Source organism: Triturus cristatus, chromosome 1_1 (assembly GCF_964204655.1).
Source record: "Triturus cristatus chromosome 1_1, aTriCri1.1, whole genome shotgun sequence".
NCBI classification, from domain to species: Eukaryota; Metazoa; Chordata; class Amphibia; order Caudata; family Salamandridae; genus Triturus; species Triturus cristatus.
The window spans coordinates 94,660,326-94,676,220 of record NC_140579.1 but is presented as its reverse complement, the minus strand read 5'-3'; the positions used below and the strand labels follow the sequence as shown (position 1 = coordinate 94,676,220).

Here is a 15,895-nt window from a genome sequence, read left to right as displayed (position 1 = left end):
CAGCATTAATACCAGATAACATAGCTCTAAATATTGCTTTTACAATCTTCATACGACATGCATACCTCACCTTCAGATAGTAACGGGAATGGCTTGCCATTACGCTATCTTTTTAGGAGCTATTCCGTATCACACTGCAACCCTTTTTATGCTGCTAAAATTGATCCTATTTGACTACACTGTATATTCTGCTGTTACTTTACAAAACATTGGATTGCATTTATGGCTGATTGTTAAGACCCGAAATCGAATGCATTTTATATGTCACTGTCATTGTTGTTTGCACATTCTGCTTTTTATTATTCACTCATCAGTGAAGTTTTTAAAGTAATTTGAAGATTTTAATAATTATTGTCCCATGTATTGTTACTGTAATTTCGAGGTGTTCTTTTAAGGTTATTTTTATATCCAAATAAAGCATTATAAAAAAAAAAATTAAAAAAAAACCATAACCAAAGGAACGAGAGACTGAAGGCTCCGACTTCTGAGGAAGAGGTTAGGGCTACAATCTGAGGCCTAAATTCTGGGAAGACTTTCAGCTTCAACTGGTTCCTGGTAGAATTCGACAAGAAATTTGCCTCATTAGTGGACCCGCACTTGCTGTTGTTTCTCACCAAACGTGGGCTACCACTCTGGACCCAGACTCTCACAGACCTATATATTTGTTCAAAATATTTCCAAGGTTGTTGCAGGTCTGCTTGCACCAGTTGTCCATACTCTGATCCACAAGGACCCAGAACTTCATGCCAGAACGAGGCACCCAATGCTGCATCATGCATGTGCCTACAACTGGCGCTGCACAAATATTGGACTGCAGAAGGCCCTGTACTTAATTTCGAATTTTTTTTTAATTCGATTGACTTTGTACCCAAGTTGGCACAGCTCTGGGCCACATGTAAGTCCCTTGTAAAAGGTACCCCTGGTACCAAGGGCCTTGTGACCAGAGAGGGCCTCTGAGGACTGCATCATGTACAGTACCACCCTTAGAGACCCCGCCCCTTAACACACCTACAATGCCCTGGCAGGCTGCGTGTTGTGGTGCAGACCAAACTGAAGTCAACATGGCACACATCCCTGGGTGCCATGCCCACCAACACTGCCTGTGGCACTGGTAAGTCACCCCATTAGCAGGCCTTAGTCCTAAATGCAGGGTGCACCATACCCAGGTGAGGGTATAGCCACAGGAGCAATATGCCCCTACAGTGTCTGTGCTATTCACTGTCATTGTAAGTAAAGTGGAGCGATTTTGAGTGCATGGGCTGGGAGTTAGTCAACACGAACTCCACAGCTTCATGATGCCTTTATTGAAATCTGGAAAGTTTGGTATCAAACTTCCCAGCACATTAAAACCACAATAATGCCAATGTGGGATTTAATGAAAAATGCACTTCGAGGTCATCTTAGCGATGCCCCCTGAAAAACGACCTACCCTGGTGTGGGCTCTGACTGACTCCCAGCCATCTGCCACCACCAGACAGGTTTCTGGATCCCTGGGTAGAGTCTGGAAACAAAGCACATCCTTGGCAGAGGTGTCATGCCTCCTCCCCCAGGAAGGGCAGTGTTCACAAAGAGGGAACATCAAAGGCATGCCATCCATCTTTGTTAGCTATCCCAGCCTTTTGCTACTATCAGCAACTGGCTCCCACCGGTTCAAACCCCCACTTTGGGCGTGAGAACCAGTGGGAAAACCTAGCCAGAAAGAGAGGTGGGCCCATCTTTCCCAACCCCACTGCTCAGGTGGAAGAGGCAAAGTGAAGGCCATCTCTCAGTCCCCGCCATCTTGAAGATAAGGAGACCCCTCCAATCAGAAGAGGCCTTTGCCCCCACTCCCACTGGAGGGTGGCTTATTAGGTGATTTAGACACCCCAGGGAAGGGACCCATTGGTCCCAACCTTCACAACCCTGCAACACCCCTAAATCTAGTATTTAGGGACACCCCCTGAACCTTGCCTCTTCTGATTCGACGTGACAAGAAGTACCGAACAGCTGTGCTGCAGAAGAGGAGGAAGACGACAACTGCTTTGCTTTCAGCCCTACCGGCCTGTCTCCTGCTCTGAAACCCATGCAAGCTGAACCCGGTGTGTTCTACAGCCAGCAGCATCCAAGAACCCTGGTGACCTGCCCTGTCTTCCTAGAGAACTCTGATCTCCTGTGGACACCTGACTTGTCCAACATCAACCCAAGCCAGGACTCCAGAGCCAGCCAGATTTGCGAGTCCTCATCAGTCTGCACCCTACACCCAAGGCCCAAGTTCGAGTGGCCCAACACCCTAGTGAGGTCCCCCCGGCGATCCTGATCTGTGTTCCAGCGTTGGATCCCGACACGAAAGACACACCTGCACCGAGTCCTGTGGTGCCCAACCAACGGTGTCCTGGTGTCCAGGAACTCTTCAAATTCATCCCCCAGTCATTGTTTTCCTTCGAGTCTTCTGGCTCCAGCCTACAGTCCTTTTCCTCAACCGACATCATCCATAGGAAAGCATTGGGCTCCTGACATCTCCTGAGCACCCTGCACCCGGCTGCCCTTGCGCCGCTAGTGGTGTGGATGTGGTGCTAACCTGGGACCCCCTTTGCCCTTACCTTAACCCCAGGAGCTTGCCTCCCAAGACTGAGTGACCTGCCCAGTAGCAGCCACCAGCCGAGGTGCCAAATTGGCTAACATTGGCACCAAGCCGCTCTAGTGTCGCTGGTGGTGCCCCTTGAGTGCCAATCTGAACCTTGGTTCTAACCCCCAACCCTTCAAAACTCCAATCCTAAAACCATTTATTTACCTGTAAACCTAACGCTTCGTTTTTCACCATAGGATTGTATGGTGGGTTTTCTCAGAAAAATCTTTTAAGTGTTGAACTGTCTTGTACTGCAACAACAGTAGCTTAGTGCCTTTAAAAAAGTTACCCTGTTTACTGATGTCCTGCGTCGCTTAAACTGTGTTAGGACTTTGTTTCATGCCAAACTAGAAAAGTAATCTGAAAGTAATTACAAGTGCCTTTGAACAATTTACAAATCGTTTTCTCAATATTCTCTGAATATGTCTACAAAACCAGTGTTCACTGTATTTTGAAAAGTATACCTTACCTGCTACTGAGTAAATCTTGGTTCTAGAAATATAACCACAAAATAAGTACTTTTTGTACAAACCATTGGTCTGGATTCAGTATTTGAGTGTGTGACATCATTTCTTGCCTGAGTGTGTACAACAAATGCTTACCACTACCCTCGGATAAGCCTGAATGCTCAACCACACTACCACAAGAGTAAGGTATTATCTACTTTACCTCTGCTATAACTTTGGGGATCTACTGGACTCGGTGCACACTATACTTCAGTTTTGTATAGGGCATACAGAGCCAGATTCCTACATATGCTTTTCGTCTTTTTTCCAGTTATATGAATGGGGTCACGAGAGGTAGCAGTAGCCGCTCTGTGCTAGCACTGACTCAGCCTATGCTACCCCTAGTCCCAAATCATGAAGGCAGCAGCAAGAGAAAAGGAGGGCTCTCGGAGCCCCAGGCTTTGAGGAGCCAGCCCTATCTGTTAAGGAAGGTGATGTAGGATGCCATAGAGCACAAGATCTTGCTGCCACTAGCATTTTGTTATGTTGGTGTCCATGTATTGATATTTACCTTTACAGGTCACATTCCTACCTGATGTATCTTCCATCTTCTTGTCCTCCGTAGCTCCCAAGTGTGGGTTCCTGAAGGGAAATGAGCAGATCCTGAGCCTGCTGAATCGTGTAAAGCCGGAGGTGCGCATCCTAAAGGAGAAGTGCATTCTGGTAAGGAGACTTTATGTACATAGGTCAGGGTTCTGGCTAGGAAAGCTTCTCCTAGCAGGGATGGGAGGCACCCAAGAAAACAATATTACACTCTGCATGCTTAGGTTCAACCAGACAATGTGAAATCTTTCCAGGGCAGAGCAAGCTTCTCATCATCATGGTGGACTTGTGCCATGAAGAAAGTCCACCTGACAATACGAGCTTCCTTTCTGCAGCAAGAACCGCCCTCTCCTTGACAAGGCAAACCTCCGCCAAGCTGTGGGAGAACCTTTCTATCAGAGTGTGCTTCCTACCAGGAGGAAGAGCTTCCTCTTGACAGAATAAGGCAAGGTTGCTCCTTGCACTTCAGTGTCATAAACCCCATGCAGTCAGAGGCTTTGGCATTGTCCTGTCACTGCTACAGGACTCCAGCAGTGTGATCTAGTCCTCAGCAGTCTATGAATACTCTAAAAGGCTATTCTAATAGTCAGGGCTTTTAAGTGGGATGAAAAAACTGGGGGAGGCTCCCACAGGAGCGTGACCGATGTAATTGAGGGCGTGGCTTAAATCACTTAAGCTAAAAATCTGTGCTCAGCATAGTGTACTGCCCCAATGGTATTTTGCTGCTTCTGTCCATTCATCAAGATATAAAACACAACAAGTAACATTACACCTACAACAAGCCCAAACTATTGGCTTTTTCAATGGTTGTAAGTTGCATAAGATAAATAAGCAGCAACTATGATTTGGTTGTATATAATATTGAAAATGCTTCCGTTCTTGTGGGCCAGGTTGTGGCTAAGGCGAGAGCTGCCAACTTTTAGCTGAGAAAGCAGGTTCGAGCCCCACGTCGGCTCAACATCCTGTGATTTAAAACATGAATATGTCCTTGTGTAAGGTGCTCATGTTTGCGCTATATAAAACTAAACCAGCATCTGCAATGCAATAGGTCTCGCATTTGCACGAGTTTGAGCTATTGGCATCAGAGAACCACTTTCTGAAGAGGGTTGGTTTCTCTCCCTCTCTCCACTCCCCTGCTACCGCTACGTATGGATCTGGGCAAAAATCCCATCAGGGACATCGCAAGATTACGTCCACTGCTCTTTTGGGTCCGCCTGAGACGCACCCCTGAACTGGCTAGATACGCTGACGCCTTGGATGAGATCATCAAGCTAAACACAGGTACCAAGATTAAATGGCTCTTCAACCTTAAGCGTTTGGTGACTGATATTGGCTATGGTGGGGAATGGCTTAACCAGACCCCACCGCCAAAGCAAGTCATCAAAAAAGCATACTGGGCCTGGGTAAAGGGAGAGGAAGCAAGAAACCCTAAGAGAGGTTCCCTCACTAACTTTTTCCTTGAGCATAAGCTGGCGGCAAAATCTGAGCAATACCTTGATTACATCCAATGCCCCCGCGATAGAACACTCTATATGAAGTTTAGGTTCGGGTCCCTGCCACTCAACTCCTGGGTTGCAGGGTGGAATGGTCAGCCTTTGACACCTGCTGACTGCCCTGGGTGCCCTACCCCTAATGAAACCATCCCCCATTTCCTCTTTGCATGCCCAATGTATAGGGCGGCCAGGAGGAAGTGGCTCAGACCCATCTGCAGGAATCTGGGGTTTTAGAATTACAGGGTGGCACTTCGCTGCCTCTCTACTGATGCTTCGTCCCTGGTGGTGGTATGCGGGGTAGCCAAATTTTTGGGGTGTGCCTGGCTAATCCGTTCTAAACTGTTAAAATCTCATAAGACTGCGTTCACTGGAGACCCATGAGCATTCGTCCCTGATACATCTCGAATTGTTCTGTTTTATTACCTGTCTTTAATCACTTTTTCTTTTTAAATCTTTTAACATCGTTGTATATAAATGAATTTTAGGATGTTCGTAAATGTACATACTTTTATGATATTTTTTTTATATCGGATAAAGTGATACAACAATAACAAGCTATTGGCATTGTTAAATGACAATTCCTTTTATTTATGTTTTGGTTTTTAAAACATAAATAAATAGCATTGTCATTTACAATGCCAATAGCTTAAACTCTTGCAAATGCGAGACCTATTGCATTCCAAATGCTTGAAGACATCGCTCAGTTGGCACCTTCTGTCTCCCATGGCCCCCGAAGAGCTCCCCGTTTGCTACGAGTTAAATAAGCAATCCTGGTGGTCACAGCTGCGCACGAGAGACCCACCTGCAGTAAGAGAAAGTCATTAAAAAAATAGTACTTACAGACTAAATAAGACCTACTGTGTAACAACCGATGTAAAAGGGCAAGTCCTAATGGGAGGTACTAAGGAGGGACTAACAAGCCTAATAATGAATCAGAAGCCATCATTTACGAAGGACAATGACACAAGCCAATGAACAACATGGGCGGAGAGTGGGCGGGGCTTCAAGTACATAATACAATACAGCATGGCTGACAGAGCAGCGCTTGCGCTGTCCAGTCACCACCTAAAAATTACTCTTTAAAGTCACATCAGAAGTATCAATTCCCCCCCCCCCCCCTTTTACCTTTAGACCCTTCCCAGCACCTGCTTTTAAGAACTGATGGTCCCACTTAAAGCCCTGCTTATAGTCCCAGGTTACATTGTAGAAAGAGTGCGTAGTGCCCTGAAGACAATTAAAAAGTCTTATAGACATATTTTTCAACAAAATCTTTTATTCTTAGAAAACAAAATCTTTTAGGTGATATTTCAGTGGTGATCCAGCGGGTTACCAATCTCAGGCACTCAAACATAAAATACTCACCTGGGCCCATAATTACACATTCACATAGGCTAGTAAATACCTCTTGGGGTCCATTTTTATAGATGCTTTATGAGATTGTTTACCTGTCAATATTTTAACTAATTTTCACTGATCAATAAGTTCTTTACTCTGGTCAATGGACCTATTAGTTGTAATTTAGTTTATGGCGATATGACAAAGTTTATATTTCTTACTTGTTTTATCTAGTTAAGTTCATGTGAGCCAAAATCAATAATACAGTATGAACTCAGTTTCTCCGAGGAAAGAAAGTCAATTAATTTATTAATCAGTCGCCTATATTAAAACAAAGTTTCTCAATAACAATACTCAAGAAAAAGAGGATAGAGAGATCAGTACAAATTACATACTACACAGAAGTATATTTACCTAGAATGGAGTGGAAACCAACCCCTTGGCCAAGGAAATTGGAAGGGTCCCCTGAGACAGCTCAGGTGACAAAGACTTCAGGACAGGTTCTGGACAGGATTCAGGACAGGACAGATGACCTCTTCTAGATCCGACGCCTGCGTCGCACCCCCCTTTGACACTATCTTCCTCCTCGATTCTTCCGCGATAATCTTCTAATTAATTTGCTCAAATTCAAAGTCTGCAATATCGATTCTTCTTCAGCATTCGTTCAGCTCTCGGACAGCATCCCAGGATCACGAGGTGTGTCAAACTAACTAAACTACCTCAATTATACCTTTCCAATGGCATGTACCACCCCTAAATGTTTCAACTTCATGGAACCCCTAATTCTGATTGGACAAGCAAGGGGGGATGATCAGCACACCATGCTAAGTTTTAATAATTTTCTTTGGCTCTTTGTTTAATGTTCCCGCCCCTTAATTCTTATTCCCAAGCTTTATTTCCCACCCGTATTCACATCTTTATCAGGGAAAAGTATACATATGACATTCATCTCTTCAACGTGCAGGATGTCCATCAGGTTCCCAGGACATGTAGCGAAGATGGCCTTTGATGGGTTTCAAGAAACAACATCATGGCTTCTGGCTTGTTATTACTGCGCCTGCGTGAAAGTCACGTGTGGTACAGGCTTCAGTCCTGCCCGAAGGCCCAAATACGAACTAATAAAGAGGTCAAAGAAAAACAAATTAAAATCAAAATAAAATGATTTCGCTGTATACCACCTATCTCTACTGTAATCCCATTTACTTATAATAACTCTCCCCGCATTAGCATTTAGTAAATAGCTTGTTTTAGTTTTAGCGAAGCAGATGCTTAGCTTGTGAGCTTTCAAGCTGCTATTTTAAATGCGATTGTGCAGGTGCGAGTCCTTGCTCCATCAATCCCCTCTCTGATGGCATTTGTGCCATCACAAAATTACCCATCACCTAACCAGATGTCAACTTTAGCACATCTCGATTCCCTTTTCAGTCTTCATTTCCTTCTTCATTTTTTTTTAATTGTTTTTATTGGTTTTAACATTAATAGGTCACTTGCAATTATGAATGATATCAGGTACATCTCATGATACACAGAAATCCTCAGGGAAAGGTATCCTTTACAATCAGGGTGCATTCAATCATCGCATGTCTGTGCATTGCAGTTCCATTTCTGTTGACGGGGAAACACATAGGTCACCTTAATAAGCATTCCATTTGCCCCACTTTTTGTCCCATTTCTTAAGGCACCCCCTCGCTTTGAACACCTCTGTTCGAGGCATGTGAGCTGCTGAATTTATAAGTTAGCATAGATCGCCGCCTAGTGTTGGGTCCGGATGGTTGCACTTTGTTGTTGTCCTGGAAGAGTCTTTTTGTAGTATCGCAATAGCGGACTCCTCCCCTGGACCAAAGTGCGCATGGGCATCCTCCTCCATCTTCAGATTGTTTTTTTCCGCCATTGGGTTCGGATGTGTTACGATAACTTCGGATCGAAGTAAGATTAGATTTAGTCAAAACAACTTTTACTCGACGGTATTGTCTACGCTCGGTACCCTTTAACTTATTAGAATCAGTTTCCAAGACTTTTTTGTCGAATCGGGCCTTTGGGCCTTCTCGACGCCACGTGGTCCAGTAGTTCATGGAACGGACCCCATTTAAAAAATGCCCTCAATGTGGGTCTAAGTTCCCACATAGTGATCATCATACAGTCTGCAATAGGTGCCTTTCTCCGTATCATCGAGAAGAGGATTGCTCAGCCTGCGCACAGTTCCGATAGTAGAAAACTATCCGGAACAGAAGAGCAATTCGAGAAAGCATGCAGAGATCTGTACCTGATCCTGAAGACATCTTTGAGGGCGACGCAGAAAGCGTGTTTTCAGAAGCAGACGATCCAGATGATCTCCAGATCGTGACGGTGGAGGATCAATCCGAATCAGACGATCCACTCGCACCAGGTCAACACGTGAGTACAAGCCCCGTCCCTCGACCCGAGAATAAAGCCAAGGTCAAGACATCGCCAACCGGCCTTCGTCAAGACCAGCATAAGCGTTCGGAAGCCCCACCATCGAGTCCGGCTCTGAAAAAATCACCGAAACCAAACAAAAGTTTGGAAGCCCCGCTACAAAGCTCGGCTCCGAAAAAGACTGTAAAATCAACTAGTGACTCGGTGCCGACAAAACCACACCTTGACACTAAAAATACCTCAACCTCGACACCGAAAAAATATACGGAACCGAGGCAAACGGCCGGCAGCAGTGGCACTGAGCCGAAAAAGAGAATCGTCGAACCGAAAGCCCTTAAGGTCGACCCGAAGCCAATAAAAACTAAGGCTCTCAAGGAAAAGGGTTCCGACCCGAAAAGTCGAGAACCGAAAGACACTAATAAAAAGACTATCCAAACAAAGGCTATCCAACCGAAAAACACGGAGCCGAAAACGATTCGACCGAAAACGGTCGAACCGAAACAAAAGATCGTCGAACCAAAACCCGTCGATCCGAAAAAAGGAAATAAAGACATTCCTTCGAAGCCGAACGGTTCCAGCTCCAAAATTTCGGTGCCAAAACGTCAAAAAATACAAGAAACTCTATTTTTCCCGGATTCTATCGATCCAAATCAATACAGGCTATCTATAGACCCACAAACAGGTCATATAATAGCACATAAGAGGAAATTGGACACTGAAGCACCACCTCCAGTTCCTAGCAAGAAAAAGGACTCTGCTACATTTCCTTCTACACCTCTTATTCCCTCTCAGCCTTCTCCTCCCCCCTTACCGCACACACCTCCTCAAGACACACATATGGAAGAAGAACAAATTATTCCTCCACAAGAGACACCTATAGAGGAAGATCAGGAAATACCTCAAGATGAGGAAGATTACATAGACCCTGATGAAGAAGAGGCCCCACAAGATGATTGGCAAGACCCAGATTATGGGGACGAACCATCAAACATGCCTACACCATTGCCATACCCAACTAAACCTTCTCCACCTGACGACACCATAGCCTTCCAACAACTAGTTGATAGAGCAGCTACATTTTTTAAAGTAGACATGCATACTGACCCGGTGGAGGAAGATTTCCTATTTAATACTTTTAGTACAGTAGAGAAATCAGTACGCACTTTACCCATGCTCAAGGGGATGGTAAAACATACTCCTGACATATTTAAGGACCCGGTGAGACAGAGAATACTCAACCCAAGGATAGAGAGAAAATATAGACCTGCTCCTTCAGACCCAACCTACATCAAAGGGCAACTACCATTAGATTCCTTAGTGTTAGCAAATGCTAGGAAGAGAGCAAATTCCCAGACATCAGGGGAAGCACCACCACCTGATAAGGAGTCAAAGCTGTTAGATGCATCAGGCAAAAGGGTAGCCTCTCAAGCAGCAAATTCATGGAGGATAGCAAATACACAAGCGCTACTAGCAAGATACGATAGAGCGCATTATGATCAATTAGAACAACTCATACAACATGTTCCAGAACCCTATAATAATCAAGCACATGATTTAATACAGGAAGGTAAAGTGATAACAAATTCATCAATTAAGTGTGCATTAGATGCGGCAGACACGGCGTCAAGAGCCATTAACACCAGTGTACTGCTTCGCAGGCATGCATGGCTGCGTATTTCAGGCTTCAAACCAGAAGTGCAGAACACCATTTTAAACCAGCCTTTGAACCAAGATGCACTATTTGGCCCACAAATAGATAACATCTTAGAAAAAATGAAAAAAGACACCGATACTGCAAAGTCAACGGGAGCTTTGCAGTTCTAGTCTAATAGGAGTTCTTTTCGTCGCTCCTCTTTTAGAAGAGCAGGCAGAGGTCACACAACACAAACGGGGAACAGCTACACCTCTCCCACACAAAATAATTTTGGTAGAGGGAACGGTAGGGGGAACTACAGAGGAAATAATACCAAGGGTAGAGGACGTAGAGGTAACAATACCCGACCCTCCTCTACCTCCCAACAGTGACTCTCACACACTACCCCCAGACCACATAACCTCAGTCGGATGCAGATTATCACAGTTCCTACCGGTGGGTAATACAAATTATCCAATATGGCTATTGCCTAGAACTAACTTCTACTCCACCCAACATACCACCCAAACACCGACCAATGTCAAAAGAACACACAACACTACTTCTGCAAGAAGTAAAGTCAATCCTAGAAAAGAATGCAATAGAACAGGTACCATTGCAACAACAAGGGACAGGAGTATACTCACTATACTTCCTTATCCCCAAAAAAGACGGGTCTCTCAGACCAATATTAGACCTCAGACCCCTCAACGCATACATACACTCGGATCACTTCCATATGGTCACGCTGCAACAAATACTCCCATTATTACAGCAAGGAGATTTTCTTGCTACGCTAGACCTCAAACACGCATACTTCCACATTCCAATACATCCAGCACACAGGAAATATCTCAGATTCACAGTGGAAGGCAAACATTATCAATTCAAAGTACTACCCTTCGGAGTCACAACAGCACCAAGGGTATTTACCAAGTGCTTGGCAGTGGTAGCAGCACACCTCAGAAGGCAACACATACATTTGTACCCCTATCTGGACGATTGGCTAATAAAGGCAAACACATACAAACAGTGTGCAAGCCATATCAACAGGACTATTCACCTCTTACACGATCTAGGGTTCACTATAAATTACCTCAAATCCCATCTACAACCCTCCCACGTACAACAGTACTTAGGAGCAACAATAGACACAACCAAAGCCAGAGCTTACCCAAACCCAGTCAGGATTGCGAATATGAAATCACTACTACATAGATTTCAACCACAACACTCACTCACAGCCAGAGTGTTTATGCAGCTGATAGGCATGATGGCCTCATGCATATTTATAGTTCCATATGCTCGTCTGCAAATGCGTCCCCTTCAAGAGTGCCTAGCACGTCGGTGGAACCAAGCTCAGGGACAATTAAACAACCTAGTGTTGGTAGACAGTCACACGCATCACTCTCTGCAGTGGTGGAACACAAACAACATTTCCAAGGGGCGACTGTTCCAAGAGCCAGTTCCACAGATTTAGTTAACAGCAGACGCATCACAGACAGGGTGGGGAGCCCATCTACTTCAACATACTGTTCAAGGACTTTGGTCACAGGAACAAAAGCAATTCCATATCAATTATCTAGAACTCCTGGCAATATTCCTGGCACTAAAAGCTTTCCAGAAACATATAGTCAACAAAGTGGTATTGATCCGGACGGACAATATCACAGCAATGTACTATATACAAAAACAGGGGGGGACACACTCTCCACAACTCTCTCGTCTAGCACAGAGCATTTGGAGATGGGCCATTCCGCAGAACATTTACCTCCTAGCGGAACATCTCCCAGGAACACAAAACCAACTAGCAGATCTCTTAAGCCGATACAGTCAACAAATACACGAGTGGGAGATTCACCCACAGGTACTCCAACCGTTCTTCCAACAATGGGGGCACCCAGATATATATCTCTTTGCCACACACGAGAAAGCAAAATGCCCCTCCTTCGCCGCCAGATTCCCGCACCCTCAGTCGGAAGGCAATGCGATATGGATGAGTTGGTCAGGCAGATTTGCGTACGCTTTTCCGCCAACACCAATGATTCCATTAGTGGTACGCAAGCTCATACAAGAATCACTAAAAATGATTCTAGTTGCTCCCACATGGGCAAGACAACCCTGGTACACAACGCTTCTAGAACTATCAGTAGTCCCACATCACAGACTGCAACTAACTCCAACACTCCTTACACAGAACCATGGAGTGATAAGGCATCCAGACCCAGCACAAATGAACCTAGCGATCTGGCTCCTGAAATCCTAGAATTTGGATACCTTAAACTGCCTTCAGAATGTATGAACATAATTAGGGAGGCTAGATGTCCCACTACTAGAGCCTGTTACGCATCAAAATGGAAGAGATTTGTGATATACTGTAAGAACAACAACATAAATCCTTTAGACGCTTCCATACAAAATTTAATTTGCTATCTACTACATCTACATACATGTAACCTTGCATATACATCTATAAGGTTACATCTAGCGGCTATTGCAGCCTACCTGCAAAATAGACAGCACCTGTCTCTATTCAGGATACCAGCCATTAAAGCCTTCATGGAGGGCTTAAAAAGGGTAATCCCGCCTAAAATTCCACCTGCCCCACAGTGGAACTTAAACATAGTTTTAACAAGACTCATGGGACCACCCTTCGAACCATTACACTCATGTGAGATACAATTCTTAACATGGAAGGTGGCTTTTCTTATTGCAATTACTTCACTTAAAAGAGTAAGTGAATTGCAAGCGTTAACAATACAGGAACCATTCCTACAAATACACAACAACAAAGTAGTCCTCAGGACAAATCCAAAATTTTTACCTAAGGTAATATCAACTTTTCATATGAACCAATTAATAGAATTACCTGTATTCTTCCAAAAGCCACAAACAGTAGCTGAAAGAGCACTACACACACTAGATGTTAGACGTGCACTACTGTATTATATAGACCGAACAAAATCCTCCAGGAAAACCAAACAATTGTTTGTAGCTTTTGCACCACCACACAAAGGTAATGCAATATCAAAAATGGGAATTGCTAGATGGATAGTGAAATGCATTCAAATATGCTATCACAAAGCTAAAAGAACATGAACAGTGCCCCCAAAAGCACACTCTACCAGAAAAATGGGGGCATCCATGGCATTCCTAGGGAACATCCCAATAGAAGAAATCTGTAAGGCAGCAACATGGTCTACCATACACACCTTCACTAAACACTACTGTGTTGATGTGCAAGCCAAGCAGCAAGCCAGGCTGTACTTAAAACTCTTTTCCAAACTACTGCAGCTGACACTGGTAGCCACCAATAGAGGAGATACTGCTATACAGTCTATGCTAACTTATAAATTCAGCAGCTCACATGCCTCGCACTGTAAATACTACTTACCAGTATGCATCTGTTCTTGGCATGTAGAGCTGCTGCATTTATAATCCCACCCTCCTCCCTGGTGACAGTAGCAGCTTCAGCATAATCTTAATTAGATACATTTACATGGACATCTCTCTCTATATTTCCTACTTACTCCATCTTTGCCACCAGCGGCGAAAAAACAATCTGAAGATGGAGGAGGATGCCCATGCGCACTGTGGTCCAGGGGAGGAGTCCCCTATCGCGATACTATAAAAAGACTCTTCCAGGACAACAACAAAGTGCAACCATCCGGACCCAACACTAGGCGGCGATCTATGCTAACTTATAAATGCAGCAGCTCTACATGCCAAGAACAGATGCATACTGGTAAGAAGCATTTACATTTTCTGCTATCATGCATTTGTCATATTCTCTGACCCACATTCTGAGTGAAGGCTTGTCCGCCACCCACCATTTCCTCGCTATCTCCCTGTTGCAGGGATTCTGCTTATACACAGAACTATGCGTAGAACCCCAGGACCTCAGTGAATTGTGGTGTACCAGAAACTCACCTCAGAACCCAGTATCCGGCTAGCATAAGTGTCCCATTCGTTATCCGAGATTTGGCTCGGCGATCCCAATGAAAAGACAACCCAGAACCAGCGACTCAGTGTACTCTCAGGAATGGTGGGAATCGGAAATACCTGTTTGTATATTATTCTCACATCAGTCCACAACAAGAATCAAATGAGACACGGTGAAAATAAAAAGAGTTTATTTTTATAGACCACGTGTCCTAAGATGCAGTACTTTGGCTAATACAAGCAGACAAATGATTAGAATCAAAACCATCAGCATCGTTACAATACCATAGAATATAAAAGGGGTGATCATGTTATAATGACGGTGGATACTACCACCTTCCCTTTACTAAGAAGCTAATATTATTATTATGCTAATAGAAGGTCTCTTAGGCTTGAATAGGGGACCCCATACCTCAAAGATCAGCTTAGTGAAATCACATCACAGGAGCATCAGGAGTCTTCTCGCAGGAAGGCTCGTCTTCGGTCTGAATATTAAACATGATGTCTGCAATATGAAAAGCACCAACTTTCAGGTATTTGCAGCTGCCTGTGTGTTATGGCTAAATAGTGGGTCGATCAACCTAGAGTGGAAAACCTGCATTGTCTAACAACCCAGACTGTTTGTCACGCCATGTACAGACCAAGGTCGCTGCGCAGAGCTCGGGATGGTAACAACAGATTGCTTTCGTGTGAGGCAAAGCTCGAGTCAGCAGTTTGTTTAAACAATAACATGTAGATGCAGTGTCGTGCGCAAAAGCAGCAAGATGGCTTTCTAACAGCTAACGTGGTTATGCTAACTTAACAATGTATGTACGTATGAAGGGACTCCTTACTACATGCCCCCTTGATCGAAGCACTAACCAGTAGGCAAGAAAAGAGAGAACGCAGAGTTCAGTTGCGACAGAGCAGAACAAGGCGTATTCAATTTAAAAAACAAGTTTCAGTTCAGGCAAAGTCCGAAAATGAAAAACGAAAAGGGGAGAAAAAAAATAAAAAAACCTCAAACGTGTAGTGGGAAAAAAAAATGAAAAAACGCTGCGCCGGGCAGCAGTCCAAAGGCACAGGTAATGTTCAAGACATGGGAGTAAAAACATAGTGGACGACAGTTCACTCAATCCATGAACGTATATGCAGCATACGTGGCAACCGCTTCCAACAGGAAATCGTTTGCAGAGCCACTAAAAGTCTCAGCCATCCAGTTAATCAAAGAAAAGGAACATACATGTTCTTCAATAAGCGGAGCCTCTAGCACGATCAGAGGGCAACCGACGTGTTCCTCCAGATAGCTCATATTCAAGAAGTCATAGGCAGCCCTTGCGATGTCCCAATTACCCAGGATACCATGCGCCGCACCACAGGCCATAATCCGAACACCAGAACAGGCAAACTCGTGAGAGACTAAGGGCCTCATCAGTCGATCATAATCCGGCACCGGAGACACCGT

General features: G+C 44.4%; 1 protein-coding gene across 1 annotated transcript in view; it reads left to right on the top strand.

Moving 5' to 3' along the window:
• Nucleotides 1-15,895, top strand: part of LOC146869598 (proteasome activator complex subunit 2-like) — a 163,246-nt gene that overhangs the window by 50,152 nt on the left and 97,199 nt on the right. Inside the window, exon 4 of the mRNA XM_085640157.1 lies at nucleotides 3,677-3,774. Coding sequence (XP_085496283.1) covers nucleotides 3,677-3,774 — 98 coding nt within the window. The remainder of the gene's footprint in view (nucleotides 1-3,676; nucleotides 3,775-15,895) is intronic.